The sequence below is a fragment of the Amblyomma mixtum genome, chromosome 9 (assembly GCF_055824585.1).
Source record: "Amblyomma mixtum isolate Tamu chromosome 9, ASM5582458v1, whole genome shotgun sequence".
Lineage (NCBI taxonomy): Eukaryota > Metazoa > Arthropoda > Arachnida > Ixodida > Ixodidae > Amblyomma > Amblyomma mixtum.
In genome coordinates this window covers 109,135,412-109,150,789 of record NC_143020.1, presented here as the reverse complement: position 1 = coordinate 109,150,789, position 15,378 = coordinate 109,135,412, and the positions used below count along the sequence as shown (strand labels likewise).

Genomic DNA, 15,378 nt, shown 5'->3' with positions numbered 1-15,378 from the left:
TGACATGTCCAACCTTCTTGGACAAACATTTTGAAGATTGAAAGATTGTGAGACACTGTTATGGAAATATTGATGGTGTGGTTTCTTTTAAGGGGTTACAGTTTCTGACTTCTGGACCTCCTTCTGCATAATATGCTGTACTCTCAAAATGTATCAACAAATAAAGGCTGATTCTGATTGTGATTCTAACGTCCTAAAGCGACTCAGGCTATGAGGGACGCCGTAGTGAAGGGCTCCGGAAATTTCGAGCACCTGGGTTTCTTTAACGTGCACGGAGATCGCACAGTACACGGGCATCTAGAATTTTGCTTCCATCGAAATTCTACCGCCGCGGCCGGGATAGAACCCATGTCTTTGGGCAGCAGCCGAGCACCATAACCACTGAGCCACCACGGCTGCATGGAAATATTGGAGGTAACGGTCCAATCTTCTGATATGTCGCAGTGTTTCTATTAAAGCGTTTCCATCGATCGCATCGAACAGTTAAGGCTGCCATAGAAAACCAGTGGGGAACGCTTTTGACGATAGCGAAAACGTTAATAGAAAAAAAAATGCAATGCTGCAGTCGGGTGATGTGCGGATATATTTAATCTTATAGTGAAATCTTGTACGTATATGAAAAAAATTGCGCTCATAAGCCGTTTTCAGATCACAACTGCTTTTGTCCTGAATTGCAGGGCGTGTATTCTCATCCGATGAAATTCTGCATGAACGAGCGCGTTTATATGGCTCGTTTTCGTCCGAAATATGCTATCGGGGGCACATGGTACGCGCGTTCGTTTTGCTTGCGCTCGATGTCTACCTTCAACGCAGTGGCGGCTGTTATTCCTGATAAAGTTACCAACCACAGTCTCGGAATCTGTTATCACTTGCCTGATAGAAGTGCGGACGCCTTGAAGTTCACCCATATTTCTGTCGTTTTATTACTGGCGAAAGAAGATGCTACAAAAAAGGCTTACGTCACGAAAACACGTCACGAGGGCTTCAGTATCTGATAGGTTGTGAGGAAAGCAACTTGCTGCCCACAACAGCTCGGTGCCAACGTTTACGGCGCTGCCTGAGAAGAACTAGCGTCCAGATGCGCCGAAGAACACGCCAGTGCCAGTAGGATTAATTACCGCAGTTATCAGGTAAGTAAATTTATTGCTACGGGATTGCGAGAAGCGTCAGTTCACGCTGAATACAATCCTTCTTCGTTATTGACGGTGTTCGTGAGACTGGAATGTGACACGAAGTCGCAAGTTACTTTACTCGGTTTTCAAGGGAGCTGAATTAATCTCAATCGTTGCATTCGCTTCGATTGAGCAGCTCACGTTGCTTACAAAAGGGTTAAATGTCGGGCTAGTTGGTGTTCAGACTTCACAGGCATATTTTAGGGCAAAATATAGCGTGTTCGTCCTGTCTTTCTGTCGTCCCGTCTTTTGCGCTAAAATATGCCAGTGAAGTCACGTCTCCTAAGCCAGCAGTAGTGCGAGGGCTTTTGTTTCGAACAGAGGTTTTGGTCTTTGGTATCGTACATCGTAAGGAAAAAAATAGCGGCTTTCCATTAGTGAACGAAGAGAACGATTCTAGTGCTTCTTTGCTGAAAGAAAAATGTAGCGTATCAGGCACGCATATGGCGTCGCGGGGATATCTTGTCTGCGGTAATGTGGTTCACAACTGGTCTGGGAACGCGCGCACTAATAGTTACGGGTGATTGAGGGGTGGACAGCAGGGCGCGGCGCGTTTCACGTAACGTTCTTCAAAGTTAGCCCTTTGAGAAGTAGCTTTTCCGGCGGGTAATATTTAAAGTTCTCGTGTCTGCGGAGCACCGACGTAAAGTTAACCGCTGTTCAGCAGAAGCAGGCTTCAGCTGTCTCAGCTGAGGCAGGTGAAGCAGTTTTCTACGAAGTCTTTTTTTTTTGTGCCACTGAAAAGATCGCTTCAGAAACGTTGGCATCACTCAACTAATGCATGCGGAATAGCATTTGGACACACTGAACGGTCTTACGAAGCTGAAAGGTGTTGCGAAGGTACCCGCGAGTGATATTAAGCGGCGTCCATGGATGTATTTTCGTTTTGCGTAAAAAGAGAACGATGTGCAGGCGTGATCGAGCACGAATGGTGAGACCAAGAGAATGGTACCAAAGCTTTTTGCCAGCGCTATCTGATGGTGTGTGCTTGTTGTCGACACGTATGCAGTGCATCCTTCCTCATGTGTTGCACTAATTGCGCACTGCTCGACAGAAACAACGGCTCTTTTTTGGTGACAGGCTGTCCGGCCTAGCGGCTTGTTGCGTGCGAGCGGTTTTATCATTAATCTCTATCTCAAGTTACTACCGCGGTAAAACGTTCGGGCATCGGTACTGCACAAGGTTCTGTGCAAATAGTCGCCCTACGAACAGTATTCCGAAAATTGTCGCGCTGAGTAGCATCTTGCAGGCTGAGCCCTACACTTCGTCGTGTTTCGTTAAAAGGCACAAACGGCGAGTTTAGTAGGAGACATAGCTCGCCACGAGAAAATGGCTAATATAGCTTTCACTGAGCAGCATGGTCACGTGGTAAAAATTAAAGATCACTGCGGCGACCCGCATTATGGGAATTCGAAAGTATTGACGCCTCCTCGGCCCTAGTCGCCTCTCTTTGCCTCCCTTTATCGTTCTCTTTTTGTTTGTTAATTATTTTGACTACTGAATTAGCGCAATTATATTATTATTTAATTAAAGATCGATATATTTACTCTGATTATACCTTCTTTTATTTCAATCAACCATTTTGGTTTTTCAAATTTGGCGCTGTGGTTGCTTTCCCGTCCACTTATTTTATCCGCGTCCATCCTATTCAATCGTCCAATGGTTTTTGCTCATAAATAATTAACTTATTAATCTATGGCAACGAAACTTCTTCAGTTAAGTATCACTCATGAAATTCTATTCAATTCGTTTCAAACTTTATTTTCACTTTTGCCGATTTTTCCCCCTGTTTTGCACTCAACGGCTGTTTTCCGGTCCATTCACTATATCGGCGTTCACTCGACGTTTTTCCGACATATTTGGCTCTAACTACTCATCCTATCGACATAATTATATTTGTATAACATCCTCACATTATCCTCTTTCGATTACAACCACTTGTTCAATGCTAGCTCTTCTGAGAACGCCACAATTGCTGCGGACACGTTTTGCGGACACGATCCCACCGACGTAGCCTAGAAATGCTTTCGTATTAATAACCACAGCCATGTGGAAGCCGTGCGTTCGTTTAACATTATGCAGAACCTACGAGCAACACTGTGCTGTGATAACCCGTTGCAACAGTGACTGACTGATTAAACGGCCCTTGCCAGCTATCTCGATCGTCCAGATAGCGTGCCACTGCGGAAATGAAGAATGGTGACAGGTGGCTTTTCTGTCGATAAAAAAAAACCGTGTCTGATAGAACTGTGTCTGCGACCAGACCAGCACAATAAAGGCAGCGCACTGCGCATGTATGGGCCACCGTTGCGGTCCGTCCGACGTTTAACACGCAGTTCTTCCACTGTCCTAGTGATCTTGCCACTTTTGTTTACACGTGTGCATGCTTTTGTCGGAACCGCATCCCATAGCTAAGAAAAACAACACAGTAAAGCAGGCAGGCGGAAGGACTGTTGACGTCGCTGCAATTTTCAGCAGGCGTGAACTCTCGCAGAAAATTCAAAGTGCGAAGCAAAGACGCACGTGCTAGGTTAAACTGGCATATGCTTGCCAGCAGCATCTGCCAGAGCACTGCGCACATAGGAGTGCGTAATGCTAGCACAAATGTCGCACCGAAAGGCCCAAACTGCTTCTTTACTAACCTGCTCATCTGTATACGGAGTACACTTGACGGGAAAGTACGTGAGAACCACAATCATTCTGGCTTTAGTGCACAGTGAAAAACTTACGGGATGCTTAATTAATCTTCAGAGTATAATGAGATAGCTTTCTAACTGTCCGGTATGAGGTGGGACTGCTCCTAAACGATCGCAAGGAACCAGCCTGTGCTGAAAGAGCACAGTGTTTTGGTGCTGGGGTTATAAGCTCCGCAAGATGGACCTCCTGTCTCACTGTCTTTACTCGGTACATGCATTTGTGTATCTCCTAGAACTTTGATTTGCGGGAATGTTCGTATCGAGATGCTGGTGTACTATGCATGACGGCTTCGCGGGATGCGGCCTGGTCAGTAAGGCTAGAAGCCTGTCAATGTTATTTTACTTCCATGGAATAAAGAACAAAAAATTTCCTCAATAGCCGAGGGGTAGCCCGCCCGGCTCACAGCCCAAGGATCAGCGGTTCGAGATTCGGCTCGACAGTTTTTCTTTTTAACGCCATTGCTTTTCTTACTTCAAAGACACTACGTAACGGTTGTGGTATGACGTAACGACCCTGTAGACCAATGAGGAATTGTGTAGTGATGTCATCGCTATCGTAATTTGTGATCGTTATGCGGTGTTTGTGTTGAACTTCGTCTTGTTTGTCAAAGATATTCAGTCGTTTCCATTTTTGAATTATCCGCGCTAGGTCACGTGACTCAGCCGTCACATCTTCGTCGACCAATGGGAATTTCCCTTCGACACCAATGGGGTTTTCAGCGAACGCTCACTCTCACGCTATCGTGTTAATAACCACACTACACGCACTAAAAGAACTGCTCAGAACGGGAACAAGAATTATTCCAACCCTGTAAGCAAATGTATTACGGCAGCCTTCCTTAAGTACGTTACCTTTTTCTTTCTACATAGCCAACCTCTTCTCTCAAAGATATCAGCAACTGCGAACTTCGCAATTTCTACTTGTGTTTTCATCCATAATAAGCAAATAATTGATACCGATTAGCCATGCCATTGCACAGTGACGCATGGTATTTGCGATTTGAGTGGTGTGGGATAGAAAATAGTAGTTGCTCGTTACGCACAAAGATTGCCGTTCGTCGCCGATTATGCAATCTGCAATAGAAGAGGGATAACTTTGGAGGACTTAAGTCGCCAGTAAAACATAAGCGTCCAAATTCGTTTTTTGGGTACAAGGCGAAAATTACTCGCGCTCACCTATACTGAGGAAAGCTAGTTATGCCATTTTTGGACACTATGTGGCGGCAGCTAAGATACCTTAGGGCACCTAAAGTCGTTTGAGGGAAAAAATACAGCAGAATATCGTTGTGCTTCACAAGTAAGCTGAACTGGGCTAGTCGGAGCAATTGCATCTTCGAAAAAACGTAGCGCGAAACACAAGACACAGGTAAGGTGAAGACTCGTGTCCTGTCTTCACCTTACCTGTGTCTTGTGTTTCGCGCTACGTTTTTTCGAAGATCGTTGTGCTTGGCGTCCGCGAAGTGCACTTTACCTTCCTGTTCAGTTATTCGCCGATCACGTTGTAGTGTGGGAATCAACAAATACCTTTGTTAGAGGTGACATGCCTTATTTCCAAGCTTCGAATAACCACTTGCTCCTATGTGCACAGCGGTGGAATTTTCGCCATGGTTGTTACTATTTAGGACATCGGTACGGTCAAAAGAGTTTCTTTATTTGGGTAGTTTCTGTCCGTCTTGTACAATACTGACAGCCGCCGCGGTGGCTGAGTGGTTATGGCACTCGGCTGCTGACCCGAAAGACGCAGGTTCGATCTCCGCTGCAGCGGTCGAATTTCGATGGAGGCGAAATTCCAGAGGCCCGCGTACTGTGCGATGTCAGTGCACGTTAAAGGACCCCAGGTGGTCGAAATTTCCGGAGCCCTCTACTACGGCGTACCTCATAGCCTGTGTCGCTTCGAGGCGAACCAATCTACAGTACTGACATTTGAAGACGCAGAGTGTAATTTCAATGGCATCGAGTTAAGCGGTATAAAAGCGGACCCAGGGAAATAAAAAAACGAATACCACGCTTACGGGAAAGGTTGGGAGTTAAATTTTCGGTCACTTCTGTTGCGAGCGTGCAACGGAAAGGATCATAGGTGTAAACTTATGAGAAGACAGAGCGGCTCAGGGAATAAACGCGAGTAATTGATGTCGTACCTAAAATTAAGAAGTGACATGTAATTTGAAACAGTCATGCTGGAATCCTTAGGTTCACGGGACGGATTCTACAAGAAGGCAAACTTAACAGGAGGTGGCAGAAAGTCAGGGGGTCGGATGAAATTAGGAAGTCGGCGGGGATAAAGTAGCCTCAGCTGACTCAGGAGAGGTTTATTTGGAGGAAGTCTCTTGGCCAAGTCATGGTCCTGCAGTAGCCATGCTGAGGCTGATGATGATCATTAATGCCGATTATGACTACCACAGTGGCTATAACGTCCCGTTTTCAAGGGCAAGTGTCGTTTCCGAGACACTTGCTGCGGATTTTTGGCGGTCAAATTCAGTAAGAGGGGCATTCTCTGACATCCGTGTGTGTTAATAATAGCCAGTCGGAATTTATCGCAATCCTTTCTGTCGTGTCCGGTCGCTGTGTTGAATGCAGCGAAGACGCACACGGTACTTTAAGACTTCGTTTATTTAGAGCCGATGAGGGTGCGACCAGCGTCGACCGAGGCAGGAGCCGAACTGGCCGCCCGAAGAAAGGAGGGAGTGGAGAAGCGTCCACGGCAGGGAGTGGCTTCCCAGAACAGGAGGAGGGTGCGGGGGCGCACCGTGGGGGGGCATCCGGCGACAGCGTGCGACGAAAGGCAAGCGGTCGTTAGGAGGAGGATTGAGTGGTCGTTAGGAGGAGGATGCGAACTGTCGTTAGGAGGGGAATGCGAGTGGTCGTTAGGAGGGGGCGCACACACACAAAAGCAATAAGGGGACACAACACTTCCTTCCCCCTTAGAAAGTTGCCTGGTATCGTGCAGGGGGTCGGCGCTCACGCGTGGAGGCGCGCTGGCTTTGTGCGCTCGGGGGAGAAACACTTGTAGGCTGGCTGTTGTTCGCTGTGTCTCCTAGGTCTGTCCTGGGCGAAGTCTCTTCTTCCGGGAAGAGGTGCCAGGCTATGTGGGAAAATGGTGCACGTGTTCTCTCCGCTGGCGGACAGCTCTCAGACGGCGTCGTAAATCTACGCAGCTGGTTGAGATGTCGGCGTGCTACTGTGCCATGTATGTTGACGAGCCAAGAGCGCAGGCCTATGCGTCTGACAATTGTAGCTTCCTCCCAGCGTGGCTTTTTCAGAAACTGTCGGGCGAGGACGCGCTGCCCCTCATTAAGCGTGCCGCAGCGCGGAATTGCTTTTTCTTCCCGGAACGTCTCTGCCTTTGGCTCGGGGAGGATGGCTGTGAGCTGGGTTCGCATTTCACGCTCGAACATCATTTTCGAGGGGGTCTCGCCTGTTGTGCTCTGAACCGTCGTGTGCTGCTTGAAGAGAAAGCGCGCAAGGCGGCGCTGCAGCGAGCCTGTCTGATCTCTTTCAAGGGCGCGTTTTAGCTCGGCTACGTAGCGCTCGGCTTGTCCGTTTGTCGCTGGGTGGTAGGGGGCCGATGTAACTGATGAGATCCCGTTTTCGCGATAAAACTTGAGGATCTCCGCAGACACAAACGGTGTTCCGTTGTCCGACACTACCTTGCGCGGCAGGCCGAACGTTGCAAATAGTGATCGGAGGTTGTCAATGACTGCTGCCGAAGTCGTCTGTCCCATTTGCCTTATCTCAAGCCACTTTGTGTAGGCATCTACGACCACAAGGAAAGTGCAGCCCTCAATTGGTCCTGCAAAATCAATGTGCAGTGTGTGCCATGGTGTGTCTGGCTTTTCCCATTCTGGGACAGGAGCTTTCGGCGGGGCGCTCCGGCTGCTCTGGCAAGGCTTGCATTCTCGCACCACTGTTTCGATGTCGTTGTCAATTCCAGGCCACCACATGTAGCTTCTGGCACACTTTTTCATTGCAACGATGCCCCGATGTCCGGCGTGGATGAGAGACATAGCTTGTGCGCGTAGTTCTCTCGGCATCACAACTCGGGACCCAAATATGATACAGCCGCGATGGGTGCTCAACTCTGTAGCTCGCCTGCGGTAAGCGTCGAAGTTGTCCCCTTTGAGTTTATGCACGTTGCCTTGTTGAACAGCTGTGTAAACTAGCCGGAGAGCTGCGCACTTCTGCGTAGATGCTGCAACTGTGCCTGCTGTAAGCGGAGGTTCTGGCAGTCCTTCGAACGTCAGAACGTCTCCTGGTGGAAATGGTTCAACAGTTGCGTCTAGTGGCAGACTGCTTAGCGCATCGGCGTTTTGATGTTTACTCCATTTCATCGCGCCTAGTGGAGAAAACCAATTTCTCCCTAGAAGGCTTGATCCTGTGCCCTTCACAACAAGCAGAGGTAGCGTATGGGTCTGGCCGTTGTAGTTAACCTGCACGTTGGCAGAGCCCAATAGTGGCAGCTTCTGTCCTGACCACGTTCGCAGGTGCGTGTCGTCTTGTTGCAGGGCTGGTGCGTCAGATGGCCATGAAGTTCGGAACGTGTCCTCACTGATCAGAGTACAGGCTGCGCCGGAGTCCACCTCGAACTTAATCAGCTGGTGATGTACGCTTACTTCTGTAAAAATCTTCGGTCGCGTGCCGAGACTCATGGTGTTCAGGTCGTACAACACAGATGGTGTTGCTGATGTTGTTCCATGGAGATCAGATAGCGGCGTATTCTCTGAGGCGTTGACGCTGTGATTAGGCTGGGAAGGTGACTTTATCTTGGCAAGTCTCCGTTTCGTAATGCATGCTTTTTCGATATGCCCTCGCTTGTGGCAAAAATTGCACGTGGCTGACTGGAATCGACATCCCTGGGGGTTGTGTTGGTCGTCACACCGCCAGCAGCGTTGTGCCTTTTTGACCGATTTTACAACAACAGAAGGCTTGCGCACCTGGTTGCTTGTCTGGTGTACCGGCTCGGTGTTCCGGCGAATCCCTCTCTGCTGGTGACCGGCGCTCTCCGCTCGAACGGCGATGTCGTAAGCTTTGCTGAATGTGAGGTCCTTCTCAGCGAACAGGCGCTGCTGCAGTGACTCGTCACTCAGTCCGCACACAAATCTGTCGCGTAACATCACGTCCAAGGGAAGCATGGTGGTGTTAGCAGAAGAAGCTGCGTCTCCCTCCTGCCCGGTAGCTGTTGTCGACAGCGTTCCAAAATTGCAGTCGGCAGCGAGCTTCTTGAGCGCGGCTACGTAGGCGCTCACAGTTTCTCCTCCCAGTTGATCTCGTCGTTGGAAGCGAGCCCGGCTGTAGACCTCGGATGGCCTTGGGTCGTAGTGCTTTTGCAGCGCTTTTACGATGTCGTCGTAAGACACTGCCGCTGGTGTGCTTGGCTGAATAAGGGCGCAGACAGTATCGTAGGTCTGCTCCCCGCACAGCGTCAGCAGGTTGGCCCTCTTCAAGGCTGGGTCTGTGATGTTGTTAGCTTCAAAGTAGAACTGAAGGCGTCCAACCCACGATGACCACGATGAGCCGTTGAATTCTGGTATCTGGTTGGGAAACCCTCGCGTAGCCATGGCTTGTCAATAGCGTTGCGTAGCGCGGGTCGAATCCACTTTCTCGTCGCCACTGTCGTGTCCGGTCGCTGTGTTGAATGCAGCGAAGACGCACACGGTACTTTAAGACTTCGTTTATTTAGAGCCGATGAGGGTGCGACCAGCGTCGACCGAGGCAGGAGCCGAACTGGCCGCCCGAAGAAAGGAGGGAGTGGAGAAGCGTCCACGGCAGGGAGTGGCTTCCCAGAACAGGAGGAGGGTGCGGGGGCGCACCGTGGGGGGGCATCCGGCGACAGCGTGCGACGAAAGGCAAGCGGTCGTTAGGAGGAGGATTGAGTGGTCGTTAGGAGGAGGATGCGAACTGTCGTTAGGAGGGGAATGCGAGTGGTCGTTAGGAGGGGGCGCACACACACAAAAGCAATAAGGGGACACAACACTTTCATAGCAGCGCGCATCATTCTCTAGGTGGTGACCTTACATGTGCATGGTTATTACGTCAGACGCTACTCCAGCAGCAAAAAGGGGCAAACAGACCGTACTTCTTCGCGGCAGATGACGCCGCCATATGAATAAGTAGCAACACAATGGAAAGACCCTGATATCAATTGTATGGTTCGCTGAGGTAGTTGCTTACGGAGCATTTCCAAGCATAGATGAATGTTATGTTTGAAATTTTTGCCTAAATGTTCTTACTGTAACCAATAGGATCACCTTCCACAGCTGCTGGTGGATGTCTATTTTACGACGCTTCCTTCCTACGCACTGCCTTATAGAATGCCTACCCTCAGCATATCCTTGCCCTGCTGTTTTTCCTTCCTTCAGTTTTGATGTCCAGTATCTCTTCCTTCCGGCCATAGTGTCTTTCACTGCAGATATACGACATAATGCCGTCTGCAGCTTATTCGGAATTTTTCTTTGCGTAGGCAGACGTCGGGACTTGAGACGACAACTACAAGATCTCCCTTTTCAACCATCAAGCGAACCATTGTTAAAGAACTACAAACGCAGCTGATTTGTTGTGGACAGGGACATGCCTCCAAAGAAAGCACTGCTTGGGTTCGAACAGGCAGGACCCAGTACTCAAGAGTCCAAACTTCTTTCTGCAGCCGCTAATGCCGTGGAAGACCAACTGCCACCCAAGAAACGATGGCTGAGGGCCGAAGAAGCACCATCCAGCAGTCAACAATTTCAACTTAGCTCCGTCGCGACAAATTCCGAGCTGGGACTGCGCATTGACGAGTTATCGCGTCACTTTGCACGCTCGGTGACCACCAGGACTGAATCTGAGCCCACTGCTCCGAAACGGTCTCGCACGACTTGTCTTGACCAGGAGGCGCCTTACCGTCGCTCAGCGCCTGAACCTGCTACTCCGGAGCACCCGAGCACGACCCGCCTCGATGAAGTGTCATTCTCTGGCGCAGTATACCAACAATTTGCTCAGCTACATAGAACTACGGCCAGACTTTACAAAGAGGAGTCTTGCAAAGAGGAATCTTTTACACGTTCATTGCCAGAGTCACTCAACGCGCAGTACGAACGACCAATCAGCGCTGACAACGTGTATCAGCCTGCTTCAGCTGAAGCTTCCAGGAGTTACGCAAAAGCCCGGTACAGTTTTCGTGAACGCTTCAATACGTGTCCAGATAAACGGCGCCAGCGAAAGACGCGGGTTCATAGCAAAGAAACGGTACACAGCCCCGAAGAACCAAGAAATCCCTCGAAAAGAGCCACTTCCAACGCCGGAGATCATCATATTGACGAAAAACGTAGTCGTAGAAGGCTTTTTAGCTCATCGCCTACCGACAGCTTCGAAGGTACCACGACCGCTCTGGAACCACGTCACGGCTCTGTAAATGAAGACGTCGAGATTACAGGAAAATCCTTTGCGCAAGCAACTCCCAAGTATGTTGACAAGGAACGAGCCGAGCCGACTGAAAGCTCTGCTACCGCTGCTCCCCGTAGACCACAAATTAGGGCCTCTCGTGAAAACGTCTCTATAAAGTTACCGAAAGCGCCGCGCCTTCAAAAGGGCATCCGGATAAGCTCAAGTTTTGAGAAGCATTGACAGTGGTCATATTACTCGCATGTGATTGACAACGATCATATTACTCGCATCTCCGTATATAGTCACTGCATTCTTTCACGCTCGTTTAAGGGCTCCTGGCGCAGCATTTCACGTTGAGAGCCACACTGACCCCTTTAGAGAATCTAACGAGCTCTTCGAGAGTGCATTTTACATAGGCTGTCATAGTGTCCTGCTCCTCGACTTCCGCACAGACTCTCACTACAGAAGTCGTGATACCTATGGAGCTGTCTTTTTACGTCATGACCCTTGCCAGCTCCTACCCAGGGTCTGCTACGGGATCCCACACTGGCTTGCTCGCAAGCTTACTCACAAGCTCCCATACCATCTTTGGCACCGAATATTACACTGCATTTTATAAGAGCTCGTTTGCTCTTCCGTGCCCAAGGGACCTTCACTACGAGGTTTTATCTCTCAGCAAGCAACAATCATCATTTTACTTTGGGGACACGATATGCATTTTGCCAGGTTATTATGACGCAATAAAAGAGTTTGAAAAGTATTCGTTTCCGATTAGTTTCTGAACACTTCACTTAATTACGCACAACGTGCTGCAGCTTTTCATGGCACACTCATTTCAAACTAAAAGAAAGAAAAGAAACTTCCACTTAAATTAACAGCCCCAACAGTCAGTCATCGTCGAATATTTTTTCCGATTCCTTGGAGAATCCCATAAGTCGGTGCGCTGTAGAAGCACCACCGAATAATAAATTTGGGCGCCAGTTGGGTTTCTACAGTTAACCCGATAGGGCTGCTTGATATTTCATTCGACGTGTTTGTGCAGTTACGGCCATTCGTTTGTCATTGCTCGTTTCATAGATCGAAAGGCCTGTCATGAAAGCATAATATCTACTCTGCATAAACTACACAGTAGGTGCATGCAAGTGAAGCAATACCTAAATAATAAGTAACAGTGCATGTTTGGAGTACTCTAACAACTTCGTACTCTTCGATACCGGCGATGGCCACGCGGCACCGGAGAGAAGGAAAAGGATGGTGACAACACGGCCTTTGACGCTCAAACAAAGAAGGGGCGCCAAACAGCTGCGCCGTACAAGGCGTGAATGCAAAATTCTGCTTGATGCCAGCTGTCGCGATCAGGTTTCGAGGAGCAGCCCTCAGCATCCAGTCACATATGCCGTCCTTGTGCCAGAGGGTTATAATGACCTAGGGCTCCCTTCCTCCCATTTTCCTCAAGTTCGGAGTTGTCAGTTAATACATCCTGAGACGGCTAATGCGACACATACATCATTTGTGCCGAAGATACCCCACGGAAACATCCATCCAAAGAACTCGTCCTAGCAAAAATTGGCGCTCCAAATGCATCGCTGTTAACGCGTTTTGCACTGTACGGCAAAGGCGGCCTAATGTCGACACTCGATGTGGCAATGTAAGAAGCAAAACTAAGCTCGGGGGCCGCCGCTACTGCCTCTGCAATAGCGACAGTGGCGGGCTCACTCCCGGACTGGCGGCCGCCGAAGGGAGTAGAGGATACGTGCACAGGAAGGTTACGAAGGGCGAAAGACTTTATTTGACGCGGAGTAGAACTTTCATACAAAGGGGCACGGGCATAGATCAATGTCATGCCCTATTGAAGCGATAACATTAGATTCTTCATCAGGGAAAAGAGCCGAGCATTATGGTCGATCATAAAATTCGCTGGTTGGTATAGACAGTTATGATGTCATCTGTGCACCTGTCGTGCCACCTGACACACTCGCTACCTTACCTTGCTCCCTCTTTCCACCTGAATCGTCGCAAACTGAAGCTTCATGACTGATAAAAAAAAAGGCTGGGGTGGCTGTGTTGCCGTTTGTCTGGCAGGAACACACCCATTTAGCGTTTAAAAATTTTTGCGCCGCTCGAATGAAACCGGTGCCGTCCTTACCGAAAAGTACGCGTAACCACCACTTTGAAGTAAACAGTGTAGCGTAGCCTCTTGGATGTGCGCCAGAAAATCGGTGTTTATGTATGCATTAATTACGTGCGAAATCGGCTGGTAATAATCGAGACCTGAATTTCATTTTGTGGTCCTTTATAGCTTATAAAAGCGCCGTATTCATTTAGAGTGGTATCTTTGCCAGCGGATCGGGGCACCCAATCGATACTTGCTAACTTAGATTTGTTGTCAGTGTCTTCTTAAGCTGCTAGTTTTGCTGCTCCCTATTGAGAAGCCAAAAAACTAGACACACTTAAGCTCCGCCTCAAGGGCATGACGCTATAGCGTAAATGGCTCCCATCAGTGGCCTGGGGTCCTCTTAGCATATCACTGCGCTGACACGGAGACTTTACGACGCAGGTCGCATCTCGCGCGCCATCTCTTGGCGCAGCGGCGCAGTCCACGTTGCTTCTGAGTTTTTTTTTTCGAGAAGTCTGCCATGAGGCTTAAGTTGAGAAAAGGGGAGTGGAATGTAGGTTACAGAAAGTTAAAAGAAGGAGTGTAGACCAGTTTCTGCGAGGTAGTCGCATAGGCTGCTGGTGAAGTGATTGTCCATAGTCCACTTCACATAGTCCCCTTCGCGGTAGTCCCCTTCGCGGTTCCACCACAAGCCGACCTCCCTGGGCGATAGGAATAGGGGCCGTCGCTGGGCAAGTCCACAACAGGTGCCGCACATCACAAATGTCCGGTGCAACGCAGCAGTGAGGGCACCTGTCAGTTGCTGGCAGATATTTATCACCCCACCCATAACGGACCCGAATCCGGCGCACTGATACCTCCTCCTGCCGAGTAAGACTACGGGGGAGAGGGTGCGAACACGGAGGAATTAGAGTGCGTGTTCGCCGGCGCAGAGCTTGTGAATTGGAGACATGGGACAGGAACGGATCTGGGGGAAGAGGGGAAGGTGGCGGGTCGTCTGATGTGTCAATGTGAGTCATAGCATCTGCTTGAATGTTATGTGGATCGTGAGCATCACCGCGAATCCAGTGTATGCGTACAGGACATAGGTATTTTGCGCAGAGTAGATGAATTGATTGTGTAATCTGGAACGTGCGACGAACAGCCTTAAGCTGCTTAAGGGCGGCGAGGGAGTCTGTATAAATATGAACTGCATTGAATGTGGGAACGAGCGGAAGGGAAGCAATGGCATTGTAAATGGCTTGGAGTTCCAATGCCAGGGGGGTACATGTATCTGCGGTGTACGTCGCACGAGAGTTGAGATGTGGATGGGAGGGACTATATACAGCAGTAACTCCCCGCTCTGCAGTATGTGATGCATCGGTGTACAATATGCACCCTTCAGGCAGATACGCGGCTGATACCGACGGAGAAACAGCGGGGCGATTGTCTGTGAGCTGACAATACGACCACGGAGGGAGCGTCTTTAAACGATGAAGTTGTAGAGATTGTTTGCGAGCTCTGTTTGCCACCCGCTGGTCGATGAGTTCACTGAGAGTATTAAGTTGGGCGAACTCCTGAAGCACGGGTATGGGTGCTAAACGAGGCAAAAATGTTGTGGAGCGCATAGCTTCAAGATTGATAGATTCAAGGGGTCTGCGGGTGAGACGTTGAAATTGTGCCTGATATATTATCCGTGGCTGAAGGATAGAGCGCACAAGCTGGCGTGCCATGTGAGCACGTGCGCCACCAGATCGCATAGCTATGCGACGAATCAGACCTATAGTAGCGTGAGCTCATTTACGTGTGGCTGTCAGCCAAGGGGTGCCAGTCCCAGAGGTATGAAGGAGGAGGCCAAGAATACGAACAGTGTCTACCTGAGGAATCGGAGAACTATCTATTGTAAAGTTTAAAGGGGCAGCTTTCCGTAAGCCGGCCCCACTGCACCAATTTCTTGTAATTTCTTGCGCGGCGTTGCCGCTCCAGCCGTCCAATCCGGATCTTTGGCTCACTGTTACGACGGCGCCGGGTTTTTCGTTGAACAAGGCCCTTACAC

The 15,378-nt window shown here is 49.4% G+C and overlaps 1 protein-coding gene across 1 annotated transcript; it reads left to right on the top strand.

The window, feature by feature from the left end:
* The first annotated feature begins 1,010 nt into the window (after positions 1-1,010).
* Positions 1,011-11,946, top strand: LOC149330668 (uncharacterized). The gene is made up of 2 exons (XM_089559922.1): positions 1,011-1,130; positions 10,326-11,946. The coding sequence occupies exon 2, from the start codon at positions 10,433-10,435 to the stop codon at positions 11,465-11,467; it is 1,035 nt and encodes a 344-aa protein (XP_089416048.1). The 5' UTR covers positions 1,011-1,130; positions 10,326-10,432; the 3' UTR covers positions 11,468-11,946.
* Positions 11,947-15,378: the final 3,432 nt, after the last annotated feature.